Source organism: Cyprinus carpio, chromosome A3 (genome assembly GCF_018340385.1).
Source record: "Cyprinus carpio isolate SPL01 chromosome A3, ASM1834038v1, whole genome shotgun sequence".
Taxonomy (NCBI): domain Eukaryota; kingdom Metazoa; phylum Chordata; class Actinopteri; order Cypriniformes; family Cyprinidae; genus Cyprinus; species Cyprinus carpio.
In genome coordinates this window covers 33,540,281-33,556,007 of record NC_056574.1, presented here as the reverse complement: position 1 = coordinate 33,556,007, position 15,727 = coordinate 33,540,281, and the positions used below count along the sequence as shown (strand labels likewise).

At 43.4% G+C, this 15,727-nt stretch overlaps 2 protein-coding genes across 4 annotated transcripts in view; both read left to right on the top strand.

The window, feature by feature from the left end:
* Positions 1-607, top strand: part of LOC109053865 (centrosomal protein of 112 kDa-like) — a 178,200-nt gene extending 177,593 nt beyond the window's left edge. For all 3 annotated transcript variants that reach the window (XM_042731031.1, XM_042731025.1, XM_042730999.1), the window contains one exon: positions 478-607. In XM_042731031.1, the coding sequence (XP_042586965.1) occupies positions 478-496 (19 nt within the window). In that variant the 3' untranslated portion in view covers positions 497-607. The remainder of the gene's footprint in view (positions 1-477) is intronic.
* Positions 565-14,098, top strand: LOC109075479 (axin-2). The gene is made up of 10 exons (XM_042731048.1): positions 565-1,388; positions 4,203-4,343; positions 6,653-6,755; positions 8,051-8,191; positions 8,359-8,828; positions 8,977-9,144; positions 9,304-9,516; positions 9,609-9,689; positions 10,581-10,748; positions 12,736-14,098. The coding sequence occupies exons 1-10, from the start codon at positions 565-567 to the stop codon at positions 12,860-12,862; spliced, it is 2,436 nt and encodes an 811-aa protein (XP_042586982.1). The 3' UTR covers positions 12,863-14,098.
* Positions 14,099-15,727: the final 1,629 nt, after the last annotated feature.

Sequence of the window (15,727 nt, the reverse complement as noted above, 5' to 3'; positions counted from 1 at the left end):
CGCTTATGTTGCCGTTTTAAATTCGCATTCTTAGTATGTTTTCTTCTTTTTAAACTTGAAGTTTAGTTGACTGATTTTTATTTTTATTTATTTATTAAAAATACAACTTAGAATGCCATGTTTGAACGTTTTAATTATGTTGTTAAAGATTCACTTACGATCAAAATCGCACATTTGAACGGATAAGCTCCGTTTTCGTTAATGTGATATTTTTTCCTGCCCTTATTACATCGCTAAGAGGTGATTCAAACTGGGGTTGAATGAGGAAGATGTAATAAATAATCAGCTCCGAAAATGTTTTTTCTTATTTATCTTATTAAAAAAAAGTTTTAAAACTCAAATAGTGCCAGGGTAGCTTCGACAAAGCCGATTGTACACAGCAAGCGCGCACAATGTAGAGCTATACGTGTCTGAAGAGACTCTTTTGAAGTTTTGGGGCGGATCTGGTTTTGATGAGATCAATACTTTGTGTTTCAGAGAGAAGCTCCCCTGCTGATTTAAGAGAGAGAGGAGATTATAGCTGAGCTACACACTGAAGGCTTTGCTGCTGGAGCTGCAAGAGCCATGAATAGGACACTTACAGATCCTATGGTCAGTAGCTTCAGAGAAGATGACCCACGTCCACCGGTCCCAGGGGAAGAGGGTGAGACGACATGCCACCATCCCAGCAAACTGGCCATGATGAGACTGAAGGATCCTGTGAAAACCATTATGGCTGATCCTCGCTGTTCCACAGCAAGGAGGAATGACGATGGACTTGGGGAACCTGAGGGCAGTGCATCTCCGGACTCCCCTCTTGCCCGGTGGACCAAATCTTTGCATTTCCTTCTTGGGGACCAGGACGGTGCTCAACTTTTCCGGGCATATCTTGAACGTGAGAAATGCGAGGACACTTTAGATTTCTGGTTTGCTTGCAATGGTTTCAGGCAAATGGACCTCAAGGATACCAAAACACACAGAGTTGCCAAAGCCATTTACAAGCGATATATTGAGAACAACAGCATTGTGGCCAAGCAGCTTAAACCTGCTACTAAGACCTTTATTAGGGATAATATTAAGCGTCAGCAGATTGACTCTGCAATGTTTGATCAGGCTCAAATGGAGATCCAGACTGCTATGGAGGAGAATGCCTATCAGATGTTCTTGACCTCAGACATATACCTTGAGTATGTCAGAACCGGGTGCGAGAATGCCAGTCATATGAATCCTAATGGACTAGGTGGTCTAAAGCTGGTATGTGGATACTTGCCGACTTTAAATGAAGAGGAAGAATGGAGTTGTAATGACTTTAAAGCCAAAGCTTTGGCCACTGTAGTAGGACTGTCTGCCAAAGCGTTACGGTCACCTCCATCCCTTCGTGCAGTGGAAGCATTGGAGAAAGGCTACAGGTGAGACATCCCAACAATTCTTTTTTACTTACTTACCTACTCTATGCTGCCACCATAAATTAACAAAGTTCCTACTGCTGCATGCTTCATACTGTTTCATGTATCAGACACCCTATGGGTTGTAGCCTAGTGTTTGAAGATCTATTGTGGTAGCTGGAAAGTTGTAGGTTGAAGCATCACAAAAAAATGATTGAACTTTAGGATATCATTGTTTCTGTCCTTGAGCAAGACATTAATCTAAGGTTACTCCAGAATAATTCTTTTTGTGTATGTGAAGCAAGTCATTGTGGATAAATTAATCAGAGGGATGACAAATTAATAAATTAGTAATGAGTTTTCAGGTGTACTATTACTTCGATTCGTGTAGCTATTGCTCTTGAATTCTTGCATTAAACATGAGAGGCCCTTTCTTCCAAGTTTGGGGCCGTTTGCTCTCACCTGGCTTGCATTACGCAGAGAGAGAGAGAAGGGAAAAAACATCAATAGAGCAGCTCTTCCTTTCATGTAAATATTGTCTAGCACCAGGCCCTCTGCTGGCTCCACACAGTTTCCTCTGCTTTGAAATTCTTCCTCTGTTAGAGGATCATCTTCGAGGATCAAGGCTAGTTCACAATGCAAAATTGGTTTCAGCCGTCAAACTGATAAAAGAAGTGGCACACATCAAAAATGTCACTGATTTAAAAATGAAAGTTGATTGTTTTTGCTTTGCTATTAACAAAACAAAGTACATCGTCAAATTGCTTATTTTTGCTAAGAAATTGCTAATTTTAATTGAAACAGTCTGCGTTTAGACCAGCTCTGTTACTGTACTTTGTAATGTTTGACACCTTTAGATGTCTTGAAGAGCTGGTTTGGTTGTTCAAAAAAAGTATATTGTCGGGGTTTAACAAAACACTGGGGGAAATCTGGTTTGATGAATTAGCACCCGTCACACAACTTGAGGTTGTTAATGAGGTGACCCATCAAGGTGTGGTGCCAGACAAATGTTTATCTGTCTTAAAGATGGCCCATTGGGAGGGTGATCTTGAAGAAGGTGACAGAATGTTTAATCTCTGCTTATCTTTGTCAGGTTGTTTATGTAGGAGATGATTAAGAACCAGACGAGTGCAAGCAAAGTCTCTATTTTGATCTTATTCCCTGATTTCTTTTTGAAGAATGCTCCTTGAGCAGTCTGTTTTCCCTCTCTCTTGGGGCACTGTTTTGTTCGTCTGAAGCATGTGGAACTTATTTCTCTCCCATTCTGTGTTTCTGAATCGAGTTATTCACAAAACAACACGCAGCAGCGGTTCCTCTGTGAGTCAGAGAGACCGTGGCCTTCATCTCCAGCGTTTCTTATTTACCACCATTCTCCTCTGATTTCAACTGCCTCTCTTCGCACTTTTATCTAGGAAAAAACCCAGACGGATGGAGAATAAGCACACTTTTTGAGCGAGTGGAAAAGAAGGACAGAGGGGGGCGAGGCACCTCATGAAAGAAAGCATGAATGAGGGGGTGAGCGAGGGAAGAATGTGAACCCAGCTGTGTTAAATACCTGACTCTGAGCGAGAGCTTCCAAAGGTCAGGTTTGAGTTGGGGCCGTAGGCTATAGTCCTGCTGGGTTTCCCCTCACAGCGCTGCTGGCAGTAGGCATTCTCATAAAGAGGAGCCCCCCCCTCCTTCTCTTCTTTCTTTCCGCTCTCTCATGTTCTTTCTTTCTCTCTGTCTCTCTCTCTCCCTTTCGGCCCGGCTCAGGTTCTCTACCTCCTCCTCCTCTTCCAGTGAAGCAGGAATGTGTCACAGCAGGAGAGAGGGGTATGGAGAGCTAGAGAGAGATCGGAGGGAGGGGCGGCCTTGGTGGGTATGTGGAGGAGGTGCCCTTACCAGAGGAAAGAGCACAAGAGGAGGAATGACATGAAACGGGAAAGTTTGGAAGGGGGAGGTAAAGTGAGGAACAGGGTGCCTGGCCCAGACAAAAGGCCCCAGATATGCTCCACTGAGGGGAAGTGGCATTGGCAATTCACACAGATGTGCTGCTCACTTAACTTTCCCCCTGATCAACCCTCCCTGGGCTGGGGGTGCGGGGTGAGGGAGATGAAAGGGAAGAGTAGAGAAAGACAAACTGAGCTTGAGTTCCTTCCCCCACCAAAAAGAAAAAAGCCTAGTAAAAAATAGCTTGGACCCTTTTCACAAACATAAGAGAAGCCATGTTAGAAGCATTTTTAATTTGCAATGTGATATTTCCCCCCTTTTGCTCTCAAAATTTGGATGATATTGTAACAATTTTTCTTTTATTTTATCATTTAGCTGATGTTTTTATCTTATCGTTAGGGACAGAATCACAGTCTAGGCAAGTACACGTGTGGTCTCGTTGTTCATACTTGACATGCTTTCTTGCATTACTGTGGTGGTAACAAACCTCAGTAGTCAAGATGGCAAACAAGTTACCTTCAGATGTCTGTCCTGTTAAATGGAGGCGTCAACTTTGAGATGGTAAAAGTTAGTGAAGTTGCCACTGTTTCTAAGTTCCTTTTCAAACTGTTGCTCTGCCATGCCACTAGTTTACCTGAAAGAGAAAACTGAGTGATTGAGTCAGTTTACGCTATTGCATGCTGTAGTTCAGTTGTGGCAAAGCTTAAAATGCAGCGGAACACATTTCAGAAAGTGATACACGTTTGGGCCTTCCAAGTTCAGTTCCCTTTGAGTAACCTTGTGTGTTGCAAATGCCTCAATTGTGAGTTCATGAATCAACCAAGCAACCTTCCAGTTACCAGCCTTGAAATTTAACCACTGTACCACTCTTTCAACTAAAACCAAAATTGTTTGTTGTTCCTGTAGGTCCTACAGACGCAGCGACCCTGGAAACCCCTATCGTGTTGCATCCGGTTATAGTTTTGCCCCTGCCACCAGTGCCAACGACAGCGAGATCTCCAGTGATGCCCTGACAGATGACTCGATGTCCATGACGGACAGTAGTGTGTAAGTATCTTTCTGGTACCCCCTATATTTCTATATTTTCCTGTTTCTTTACATAGTAAACTGCCTACTTAGATGGCACTAGGTAGGAATGAATCGGAATGAATAGATGATGCCTAAAAATTATATCTTGAAAAATTAATAGTTCACTGTATCTGTGGTCAAAACTAACATCTTTCAATGTGTTTGAGATGTTTTTAATGCGTTGCTGGGGTCTTGTGGGGATGAGCTTTGAAAAAGGAGTGGACCCAAGAGAAGAGCCCTCAGATAATGTGCTTCCTCTATGTGCTAATTGAAGCTAATGTTTGCAAATTCCTCAACAGGAAATTACACTGGCCAGTTTGTCCTCCTCTTTTGCCCATGCTCTTTCCTTATAAAGCTTTGATCTTCAATGGCTTTCTTTTTAGACTTTGCACAACTTAGTCACTGAAGACATAGTCATTATTTATTGGTTTCCCCATTGTCCCTGGGAAAAAGGGGGTGGGGGTTAACTCGCCATGTGGACTATAAGACACTCATTGAGGTGCTTTGGCAGTAAATTAAAGGAATCTCAACTCACATGGAGGTTTGGTATGAGCCCACCGGGGCTGGAATGAGGGGGATCCGGTGTCAGCTAGGCCTTTGAGAGGTTAGCCATTTCTGGAGCACAAGAGCAGGTCACCTGGGATTAGGGTGTTTGGGACCCCATCCCCCAGACACTCATGTACACCACCCATTCAACCCCACCTCTGGCTGAAAGCAGCCCTCCCCCCTCTGTGTTTGCGGCAGAGGCAATTGTGCGAGTGCATAGCTAAGTGCAGAGAGTGAGAAATAAAGTGCATGCTGGATGTGTGTGTTGATTGAATCTGTTTTGGATCATTGTTAGGCCCCGGGAGCTTAGAGGGATAAGAGGGTGGCTGGCTGCTTTGAAAATTACTTGCACAAGTGAATAGGAGATTCCCATAAAGCACAGCCAGCCTGTGACACCCCAAAGCTCCAAACACAGTGAGTGTATGTGGACAGTGGGCTGATTGAACCAAAGATTAATATTTTGATAGGCACAACCATGCATTTTTTTTCAAAATGTGCAACAGCTTTTTGAGTGACCTGTCTTCAAATCATCTTAGTTTGAAGTATTTCTTTATTAGTTAAAACCGTAACCAAAGGTTACAACATTCATTTTACATTAGTGAGTCAAACAAAAGTTAATCAACTTTTGCTTGTTCTGAAAAAAAAAAAAAACTGCATGCTCCTGTCCAGTGATTTTACGCATATTTTGCCATTGCATTTCTTATTTTATTTTTTGTACTATTTGCGCCACTTTGAAGTAGCATAGGCAATGGGAAAAACAGTCTCTGTGTTCTTTATTTGGAGGCTGATTTGATTGGAATTAGCTGTGTTTTTATTTGAGTTAAAAGGCACGGCACTAAATCAGAATCTGAATTCCAGATAAAGGGAGGGAGGGAGTGAGGGAGGGGAGGAGAAGTGGGGGAAATTTTGCTTATATCTTATTTATGGATTTACTTGGACGCTAGGGAATGCCGCTGCGCCGACTTCAAACATTACCTTATCTTACAAACCAGCCTTTTGATGTGCGCAAGATCAGAGGCTGACTGCCGAGCGCTTGCCAAATGAAGATTGGAGCGACGGCTTTATGCGCATGACTGTGAGCTTTCAAAGACATGCTGGAAACTGCATTTGGGCTAGGTCATACACTTCAGAGTCAGAACAGAGCAAAGGAAACTGGCCTGACTTTTAAAAAAAAAAAAGCCAAGTGGAGGATGAGAAAGATGTCTGGCTTTAGAGGCAAGAAAGGGTGAGATTGAATAGGTGGAGGTTTACAAACGTTCTGCCTTGGATTAGATGGATTAGGAGTGTTTATGGAAACACAAGCCATCTTTTATTGTAATTGGTAACATCATATGGATGTCATAACGGTGGCCAAGCTTGAGTGTGCGTTGACATTAGTGGCAGCATTTGCACTGCTGCCCTTTGGGTTCGAGCAAGCCCCATGGCGTCTGTGCTGGGCAAGAGAGCAGAGAAAGATCTTGCTGTTACCAGCACTCTGGAATGCTTACGGCTAACATGGAGAAAGATGAAGAACTTTGGGTTTTGGATGATATTGAAAGGAAAGTCATGGGGCTTGCGCTTTTAGTTTGCACAGGGTGAGAGTGCATCATTCTCTGACCATTATTTCAACGACACACTATGTGTTTATCTCTATGACTACAGGATTTGAGTGTCTATGGATGCTATGTGCAGTATGTTTCTTGAGTATTGTGTTTGAGTTTGTGGAGTAAATAACCTTCAATGTTCTCTGTGTGTCCTGACAGAGATGCCATCCCTCCGTACAAGCTGGGAAGTAAAAAACAATTACAACGAGAGATGCAGCGCAACATGAGAATGAATGGCCAAGTGTCTCTACCTCCGTTCCCTGTAAGTGTCCTCACCATTCTTCTGAATTACACACAAGCAACTCCAACATTACTCCCCAATTAAAAAGCGTTACCCATTTACAGTTGTGGACCATTCGTGTTGTTGTGCTCTTTCTCGGATAATGACTCTTAATAAACTGCCATGCTGCACTAAATAAGTCTGTTTTATCCCGGGGCACCAAAATCAACTGTCTCTCTCTGAGAGCACTTTGATCAGCAGATGAATGGGGCTGACTTCAAGGGAAGTGACAACTTCCAACCGAGCTGCACCCTTTTTATTCCTCCAGCAGCACCCTGCATCCCCCTCTCCCTCGTTTCCTCTCTGCCTCCCTCAAAGTAAAAAAAGAGAGATTGTTGGTTAGTGTTTGGAGAGAGTTTGGAAAGACAACTTGTTAAGCAAGTCCTATGCCTTCTTATCCTTTCTTACTCTTAGCAATTTTAAATTCTATATTGGAAAGACTTTCCCTTTTCTGTGACTTCTCTCTCTTTCTTTCTATCTTCTTCCCTCCCGCCCTCTCTTTTTGTCTAGCTTGTAATATTTCCCTTCTGATTTCGCAATGACTGGCTGCCTGTCCCAGGATGCTACTTTTAGGTAGCAGGGGCCTGGAGCTGCTGCAAGTCTCACCAGCAGCTCATTTTGCTTTCTTCTCTCTTTCGCCTCTCCCTTCATCATCTTTACAAAGAGATGGAAAGAGGAAGCTAAATCAAGAAAGGCAGGGCACAAAATAATAATAAAAATAATAAGAAAGCAATAGAAAATCCTTGTGTGAGACGCACACATGGGGAAGGAAGATAATGTGGCTACTGTAGCTCAAAGGTGCCTGCTGTCATTGGGGGGGGGGATAAATTACCTCTGTGCTTCTGATCTTCCACCGCTTGACTCCTCTAGTGGCAGCACACATCTCGCCATCTTACTTTCTCTTCTTTTAATCCCTCTCTCTTTCCTTTTTCCTTTGCCTCCCTCCTTTTTCCCCCTGTAGATATGTGACTTTTATTGCTAGATGTAAAGCCAGTGTCCCTGCCGCCCCTGGTGAGCGTTTGATATTTGACGGGGGCTCTTTGAAGCTGCCTGACTTCACAGGCCGGGCTGATGGCTTGGTTTCACTACAGAGGGAACAAGCCGAGGCTCCTTAGAGCGTGACCAACTGCTCATGCCGGCTGCGGCCCATGCCAGTGGTGTGTGTGTGTGTGTGTTGTATGGGCAGTAGACTTTTGTGGAGAGGGCTGCTGTAGAAATCACCCCCTCCTGTCCTGTCTGGTCTTCTTGCTAATCTGTATCTCTCTCTTGTTCTGCAGAGGACACGGCGGCCACCTAAGGAGATGACTCCTGTGGAGCCAGCAGCCTTTGCGGCACAGCTGATAGCCAGACTGGAGCGTCTGAAGCGGGAACAGGAAACCATGAGCTCTCTAGAGGAAAGACTTCAGCAGATTCAGGAGGTATTGCTGGAAGTCTCCGAAAATGTTGTCACTTTGTCAGTTTTACTTCCTCTATTGAAGAATTCAGAGAAACATACATTTACATACAAGACATTCACAGAACATTTTTGGTAAACAAGCTATTTTCAAGAATCTCTTTGTGACAATGCATTCTTGTGTGTGTTCAGGAGGAGGAGAGGGATGAATCTGAGGTGTCTGGAAGCAGTGCATCCCACTCTCTACCTTTGCTCCCTCCTGGCTCTTCTGAGGAGGACCCCCAGGCCATCCTGGATGAGCACCTTTCCCGAGTTCTCAAGACCCCTGGCTGTCAGTCTCCAGGAATGCTTAGGCATTCCCCACGCTCCCGATCTCCTGAACAGCGCCCCCTGCCTCGGGGAGGTCCTGGGACCAGGTCGCAGTCTGGCTCTGTGAATGGATACATGCCATCCAAGATCTCCAGACAGTCAACCAAGCACATCCATCACCATTACATCCATCACCATGCTGGGCCCAAAAGCAAGGAGCAGATCGAGGCGGAGGCAACCCAGCGGGTGCAGTGCCTGTGCCATGGAGCTTCAGAATGCTGCTCTGCCCCCTACAACCGCAGCCGGAGTCTGGGCAGAGACCAGTGTGGCAGCCCTGCAGAAGTGGCCTTTGGGTAAGTTTTTCTTTTGTAGTTGTTGTTGTTCTTCTTTAGTTCCTTATTGCTTTTTAATTGTTGCATCCTGAGGTCTATAGATGGTTGTTGTTTTTTTGTTTTGTTTTTTAAATGCAACTTCATTTTTTCTTCATTTTCCTGGTGCTAGGCATTCCAGCTCTTTATCTAAGCGTTTGTGTAAATCTGGAGAGGAGGTGAACACAGAAGGGTTGGAGAGCAGTCTCCTTCAGCTGCCAGCTGACAGTACAGACCGCTCTCAAAACGTATGGCAATGGATCCTGGAGAGCGACCGACAGACCAAGCACAAGCCCCACAGGTCTGTCTCGCAACTCTGTGGTCATCTCTATGTTGTAATCTTCGTTCTTTTAAAATTTTTGTGCATGTGCCTTTGCGCTACCAGTGGTTGCCCACCTTGATTCCTATGAGCGTTTGTGCTTACATTGTATTTACAAGGTCAAATCGTCTGTTCTTGCAGCACTCAAAATGTAAAGAAGTCGCACTGTTTGGAACCCACACGCACACACACCTGGGGAGGTGGAGGAAGCAGTGGGCATCTCCGTGCCCACCAGCCTTCACACCCCTTCGTTCAGGACCCTGCCATGCCACCTCTACCCCCTCCCAACACCCTAGCACAGCTTGAAGAGGCCCGCAGACGCCTAGAAGAAGTTTCCAAACCCTCTAAACAGAGGTAACAACTCCTGACTTTACGACCCTGATTGCCAGTCCTTGCTAAAAACTCTCGATTGATTTCTGCATTGACGTATGGGTTCCACTTCACAGGCATTCAACATCAAGCCTTCAGAGAGACAAGAGTCACCCAGTGCCTGTACAGAATGGCAGTTCAGCACTTCATATGGATGAGTATGTATCACTCCTGATAGTCATCCTCCTGCATGTTTTAATTCACTTTTCCTTGATGAATGACACACTTTGCAGCCATTAGTCCTTTTCTTCCTTTGAGAAACTCCTGGTTGTTCTCTCTCTTGATTTCTGGCCCTAGCCAGTATTGGAAGTGTGGAGCATTGGCCACCTGATGGCAAAACTCTTTTTCATTTCTAAGACTGGGTTGGCTTTCTGAAGTAGCACTACATAGTGGAGAAAAGGGCCAGTGGATAATCTTGACCATTTGTCTCCTCACTTAATCTCTGACAGCATTTGTTAAACTCAAAGCACTGCATTTGTGGCAACTATAGACTATTCCTTCTTTTTTGACATATATATTAGAGGATAGTTCACCCAAAAATGAAAATTAGCCCATAAATTACTCACCCTCAAGTCATCATAGGAATATATGACTTTCTTCTTTCAGACTAATCCAGTCGGAGTTATATTAAACATTGTCTTTGATCTTTCAAGCTGTTTAATGCTACTCAGCGGGTGTCGCAGTGCATCAGTCCAAAAGAACTTAAATAAAAAGCGCCCATCCATTAAAAAGAAAAGTGTCTTACACGGCTACAGGGGGTGAACAAAGGCCTTCTCTAGTGAATCGATGTGTTTTTTCATCAATTACATGACCTGTTATTGTAATAGTGATGGTTAAGAAGACAGCACTAATAACATCCTAACATGTTTCCACCAAATCTAATCCTAATGGATAAAAACAAGCCCCACCCTTAATATTTCCTGTTGTGTCATTACAGATTTTCAGTGTGTTGTGCATGCCATCTAGTGTGGCCTTTAAGGCCTAGCTAATATTATCCTCTGCTGTAATGATCTTTACGTTTGTGCTCATGTGTGTTTGTGTCTTTACAGACCGAAAGATCTCAAGAAGATGTCAGGTTCCCACAGTAGTTTGTGCTCTGAGACAGTGGTCACATACTTCTTTTGTGGTGAGGAAATCCCGTACCGCCGGATGATGAAAACACACAGCCTCACACTCGGTCACTTCAAGGAACAACTGCGGAAAAAAGGAAACTACAGGTATGCTCTCAATTCTGACGAGTATATTTCTGTTTGAAAGTTTATATTAAGGGTGCTGAAGACTTGAATATAATAGATTTGCAATTCAAAATATTCTTCCAAGGTATTTTTTTTAATGTGTTTTTATACTGGTTGTGTTGGTCTCTGCAAGGCTGCGATGTTTACTATAAGTTATTTACATTAGCAGCAAGTATGGAGTTAAGACGACAGGAAAGAGAGAGGGGTGGGTGCAGAGAAAGAAAGAATGAGGGAATTTTAACTGTAGCCGTTTGGTCACATCTGGTATTGATTTCATCTTAAGGCACATTTAATAAGAAGCTCTTTGAAGCTCAGGCCTTTCATTTGATGCACAAAGACTTGCACACATTTTTCAACAATTGTATCAAGCTACGTTGCTCTCATACATTTGTGTGTGTGTTTACATAAGACTATCAGTTTTATTAATGACTATTTCTCATTTATATCAAAGCCTCTCTTTGTGTTGGCCTTTTTATTTGAATGGGGCATTGTTAGATGGCCGCCAGTGGTTTTCCCTGTGCATGTTGACTACATAAAAGCCCATTTTAAGCACACCAGAACAGTTGAGTAACTTTTAATTGGTAACTATGCCGGTCATAGCTTTCAACTGCCCCCTGACCACAATTTGTAATGCCCTGTGTGGTTGCATTGTTGTCCATATTGATTACTTTATTTTATCAAATAGCTTGCTGTTTTGTATTTTACATAAATATTGTCAAAAAATCCTCATGTTAGGGACCCCTCTCTCACCATGCGCATTTTCAAAGAAAAGAGAATTCAAAGCTGATGGTTTTAATCACAGAAAATGTGTGTAGTTGGGTCATTTCAACATGGCAGAAATTCAACAAAGAACAGTACTGCCAGAGTTGCCAGACAATATTGGTGCCAGATGTTGTGAAGAGAAAATCTTGCCATATAAAACATGTTCCAATGGAAAGACTTCTTTTTCTTTCTTCTTCTCCCTCTCTCTTTTTTTCAAACAAATAAGAGCCATGCTTCCCTTTTGAAGATTTTGCGGAGGAGGATATAGCTTATTCTCCAGAAATAAGGATGTAATTATGTGCCATGTCGCAGTATTCGAGTTTGTCCCTCATTTATAAAGTTGGGTTCGGGCAGTGGGAGAACAATGGATTGTTTCCGACATATTGAAAGAAGAAAAGCAACTTTGTTCTTGTCGGTTGTTGTTTTGAGTCATGGTTATTCCTGTATGTGTTTTATGTGTGCTGTTTCTATGTCTTGGTGGTGTTTGCTTGTAAAAACCTAGCATGCACCGCAGCGCAAGTTAGTAAGAGGGGGCATTTTCCATTACAAAGCCAATTACTGAGGCAGACCTCACCACTCCCTCCCCTCCCACTGTTTTCTCTTCCTTCTGGAGGAGGTGGAGATCATTAGTGCATCAGAGGTGGAAGGAAAAAGACAAATCGAATGATAGAAATGAGGCAAAGAGGTCATCCGCCAAGGTCAAAGATTAAGGCCAGACTCATCCCGTCGCAATGTGGTAATGAAAAAAGCATAGTGTAGACTCTGCGGCACCCAAAAATGTCAGCCCTTGTGAAAGATCCCCTCATTTGCTCAGAGCTCCCAATTAGACACCAGAGGCCTGATGGTGGATGGGTGGTAGTGTTTAACAGACCCAGTAATTTGGGCTAAAGCACCTCTTTGTCCCCCATATAGCTGAGTGCGACATGGTATAGCACTAGTATGTGATGCAGGTATTTGAAGTCAACATGAAATGGTGTTTGAAACATTTTACTTTATAATGTGATGCATTTCCTATTGAAACAGGATATTCGGATTGGATTGTGAAGTGTCTCTGTGACAGTTCCATGGGGTCTTTAAGCATTTCATAGGCTTGGAAAACAAAATTGTTGTTTCCTGGAACAACAGAATACCATTTTACCTATAGTGTATTCAGTACATTTATGAATGCCATCAACAGTTTGTTGACCGTACATGTGCTCTCTTTCAGGTACTACTTCAAAAAGGCCAGTGATGAGTTTGAGTGCGGTGCTGTGTTTGAGGAGGTCTGGGATGACTGCACAGTTCTGCCCATGTATGAGGGCAAAATCCTCGGCAAAGTGGAGAGAATGGACTAAATGAACATGACAGCAGACTTACCCAGCACTCAAGACTAAGTCAACAAGTGGAACATGGACATTTTATGAAGCTTAAACTCACCAAACTATTGAAGGAATACTAGCCAATGAAGTACAGAGGGATCTGAACCAGCAATGCATCATGAGAAATTGTTCCTTTGATTTGGAACGCTAAGAGAGATGTTGTGACCAATGAAGATGCAGTCATCCACTTGTTTGTTTGGACTACAACATGCCAACATTGGTGTGTTACCATACCATGGGCTGCTGACCACCATTTGTGATAACTGTAGATTTATATACGTGTTTTGGATGCGAGAACGTGTGCATGTGTATACAGAGGGGCTCATATGTACACAAAGTTATAATATGCTTCAAAAGTTAAAGACTTTATTGCTATTTATTAAACTGTCATTCCCCTCATACTTGTGTTCAGATTATGGACAAGCTGCTTATTTGATTGGGAGATTTTCAATGTTATACATGCATGGATGGATGTCTAGAGTCACGCGACCTTAACAGACTATACCTGGAATCTTCTCTTCTGGCCAATGAGAACGAACTGTGCTTCAGACCAGCACGCCTCTCCAAACCTCTCTGCTGATTGGGTGGATATTTCAACCTTTATTACCCAGCCAATAGCTGATGATGTGTTGCATCTTTAGTGCCTTTGGTTTAAGGTCCAGACATTGCACAGGAACCAATAGCCTTGTCCTGGAACCAGTTCCAAATCTAAGTAATAGGAAGTCATACTATTTAAAATAAATAAGGTAATCTTAATTTCAACACTGTTTGGGAGATCAAAGGGTGTGCATGGAAGGGGTTAATGTCCTCTGTAAATGCTGAATGGAAAGACCTGGTGTAGCTGATTTAAAACCGCAGAGCTCCAGGGCAAAATCTCGGAATGCACTGGCATGCGTGGATGAGAACATGCCATCGCTAGTATATTATATATTACCTGTGCCTACATGGATACCATGCTGTGTGCTGCCCTGTTTCAGGGTGTGAATATTCCCTTGCTTTTCTGAGGGGTTTATGTTTAAAATATTTTTTTTATGCTTATCTTGTAATCATGACATTACGTTTCAGTGTTTTCCTCCCCCAATTTTGTTTGTGTTTCACTAAAATGTAAATTATGCATTATATAGAGCTTCATTTTAAGGACGACTTGGTACTTTAATTATTGTAATTATAAAGAGATGTAGCCTTTATTAAAAGTTATATTTTTTAAATGAATGCTAGTATGTTTGTGTGGTTACTGTGCATTTGTGTTTAGCTGGAAGTGATTTTTGCCCTTTGACTCATTTTTATTTGAGCAATTAAGGTATACATTGGTCAGTATGCATTGTCCCTGGTAATCAAACCCAAAATGAGGGCCTTCAGACTTCATCAGACTGCTCTGAGACCAGTTTGGGTTATCTAAGGGTGTCTTTCATAACTATCTTCTTATTTGTGCCATTCTAACAGGAAGTTTGGTAAGGACATGATGAATGATAGCAGTAGGATGTCATAAAGAGGCTTCCCGATTGGCCATTAATCCCATCTGTTAAAGTGCAGGCAGGGTTCCTGCCAGTTGGGGGGTAACTCTGTGGCTGTTTGTACACCATAGAAGGCTTTGTTCATGGATCATTCCCCCTGTCAGCTCCCTCCAGCTCTGCCCCAGCACCTCCATGCTTAATTAAAATCTCACCCCCTGTAGCTTCTTCCATGGGAAACCAACTCCAAGGTGAAGGCCTTTCCCAGAAAAACCCCTATTGCTTCCTCCAGTGTGTTTCTCAAGCTTCAGCTCGGCCCATTGAGAGGGAGGGGGATTCAGGCATCAAGTTGTTCTTGTCGCCATTTTGGCAGAGAGCGTAATCTGTTTCCAGAGTTCTATGTGGGAATAGTTTTATCTGGCTGCCTTAATTCAGTATTTCAAGTGTTCACCATAAAGTGGAGGGAGGAGGTTTTAATGGTGACATGCTATTCTTGAGTGCCTCTCCACACTTGGACCGGGCCCTGGCCTTTACCTCTGCCCTGGGAGATGTGAGCATTGCCAGGGTCTGGGCAGCTGTTTTTTCTTGGGGCTAATTGGAGGATTAGAATGCTCCTGGAAACACCACTGGCCCAGCATGCTCAGAGACAATGCTGCGGCATAATGAAGCACTTCAGACCCCGGTGAGAAATCCCAGCCATATTTGTTCCCATTATCAGCCTTTAATTTGCTCCCTCGTAGAAAATTAATAAATGCAGCAGTAATTTGGCCACTAGAGCCCTTTTTGCCTGTGCGTATGAGCTCAGAGATAGGTTGGAGTGCTAAGTGTTCTCGGCATGTCTTACACGGATGTATCCGCCAAGTGTTTTTTCTTTGCATGGAATGCCAAATACAGCCTGGCAGAGATCAGAGCACGCCTGACCCTTGACTTGTCACTTCCCTTCTCCTAATTGTCCTTCATTCCAGCAAAGCTCTATTTTAAAGTTTCCTGTCCTTTGATCGTGAAACCATCTAGGAAACTCTTAGCTGTATTTCCCCGAACAGCCACGACCTTCCCACCTAAATGCACCCGTAACAACACCCCGCAAACCTTGGTGGAAATCGCAGGTGCCATCTGCCGCCTGAGGGCGAGTTTAAAGTTGGCTGACTTCAAGTCATTTAGACAATGTCGCAATGTTAGATTGATGATATCAGTGCTCTCGTTTCCCATGGCACAAAGCGTAGCACGTGGGAGGCAGCACAGTAACCATATCAGGCAGTGTGTGCCAGGGGCTCGCTCTGAGGAGCGCTAACTGTTTCATTCACTTCATTGTGTGGGGTGGTAATTGGCATTAAGCTCTACTCTGGCGGTTTTAACCAGCTTCTGTGTGTGTGAAAGGGAGAGAAAGAGA

Excerpts from the sequence above, each read along its gene's own strand:
- LOC109075479 (XM_042731048.1), top strand. The coding sequence starts at position 565 with ATGAATAGGACACTTACAGATCCTATGGTCAGTAGCTTCAGAGAAGAT. Across the intron at positions 1,389-4,202 it reads GCATTGGAGAAAGGCTACAG|GTCCTACAGACGCAGCGACC; the intron begins GTGAGACATCCC and ends TTGTTCCTGTAG. Across the intron at positions 4,344-6,652 it reads TCCATGACGGACAGTAGTGT|AGATGCCATCCCTCCGTACA; the intron begins GTAAGTATCTTT and ends GTGTCCTGACAG.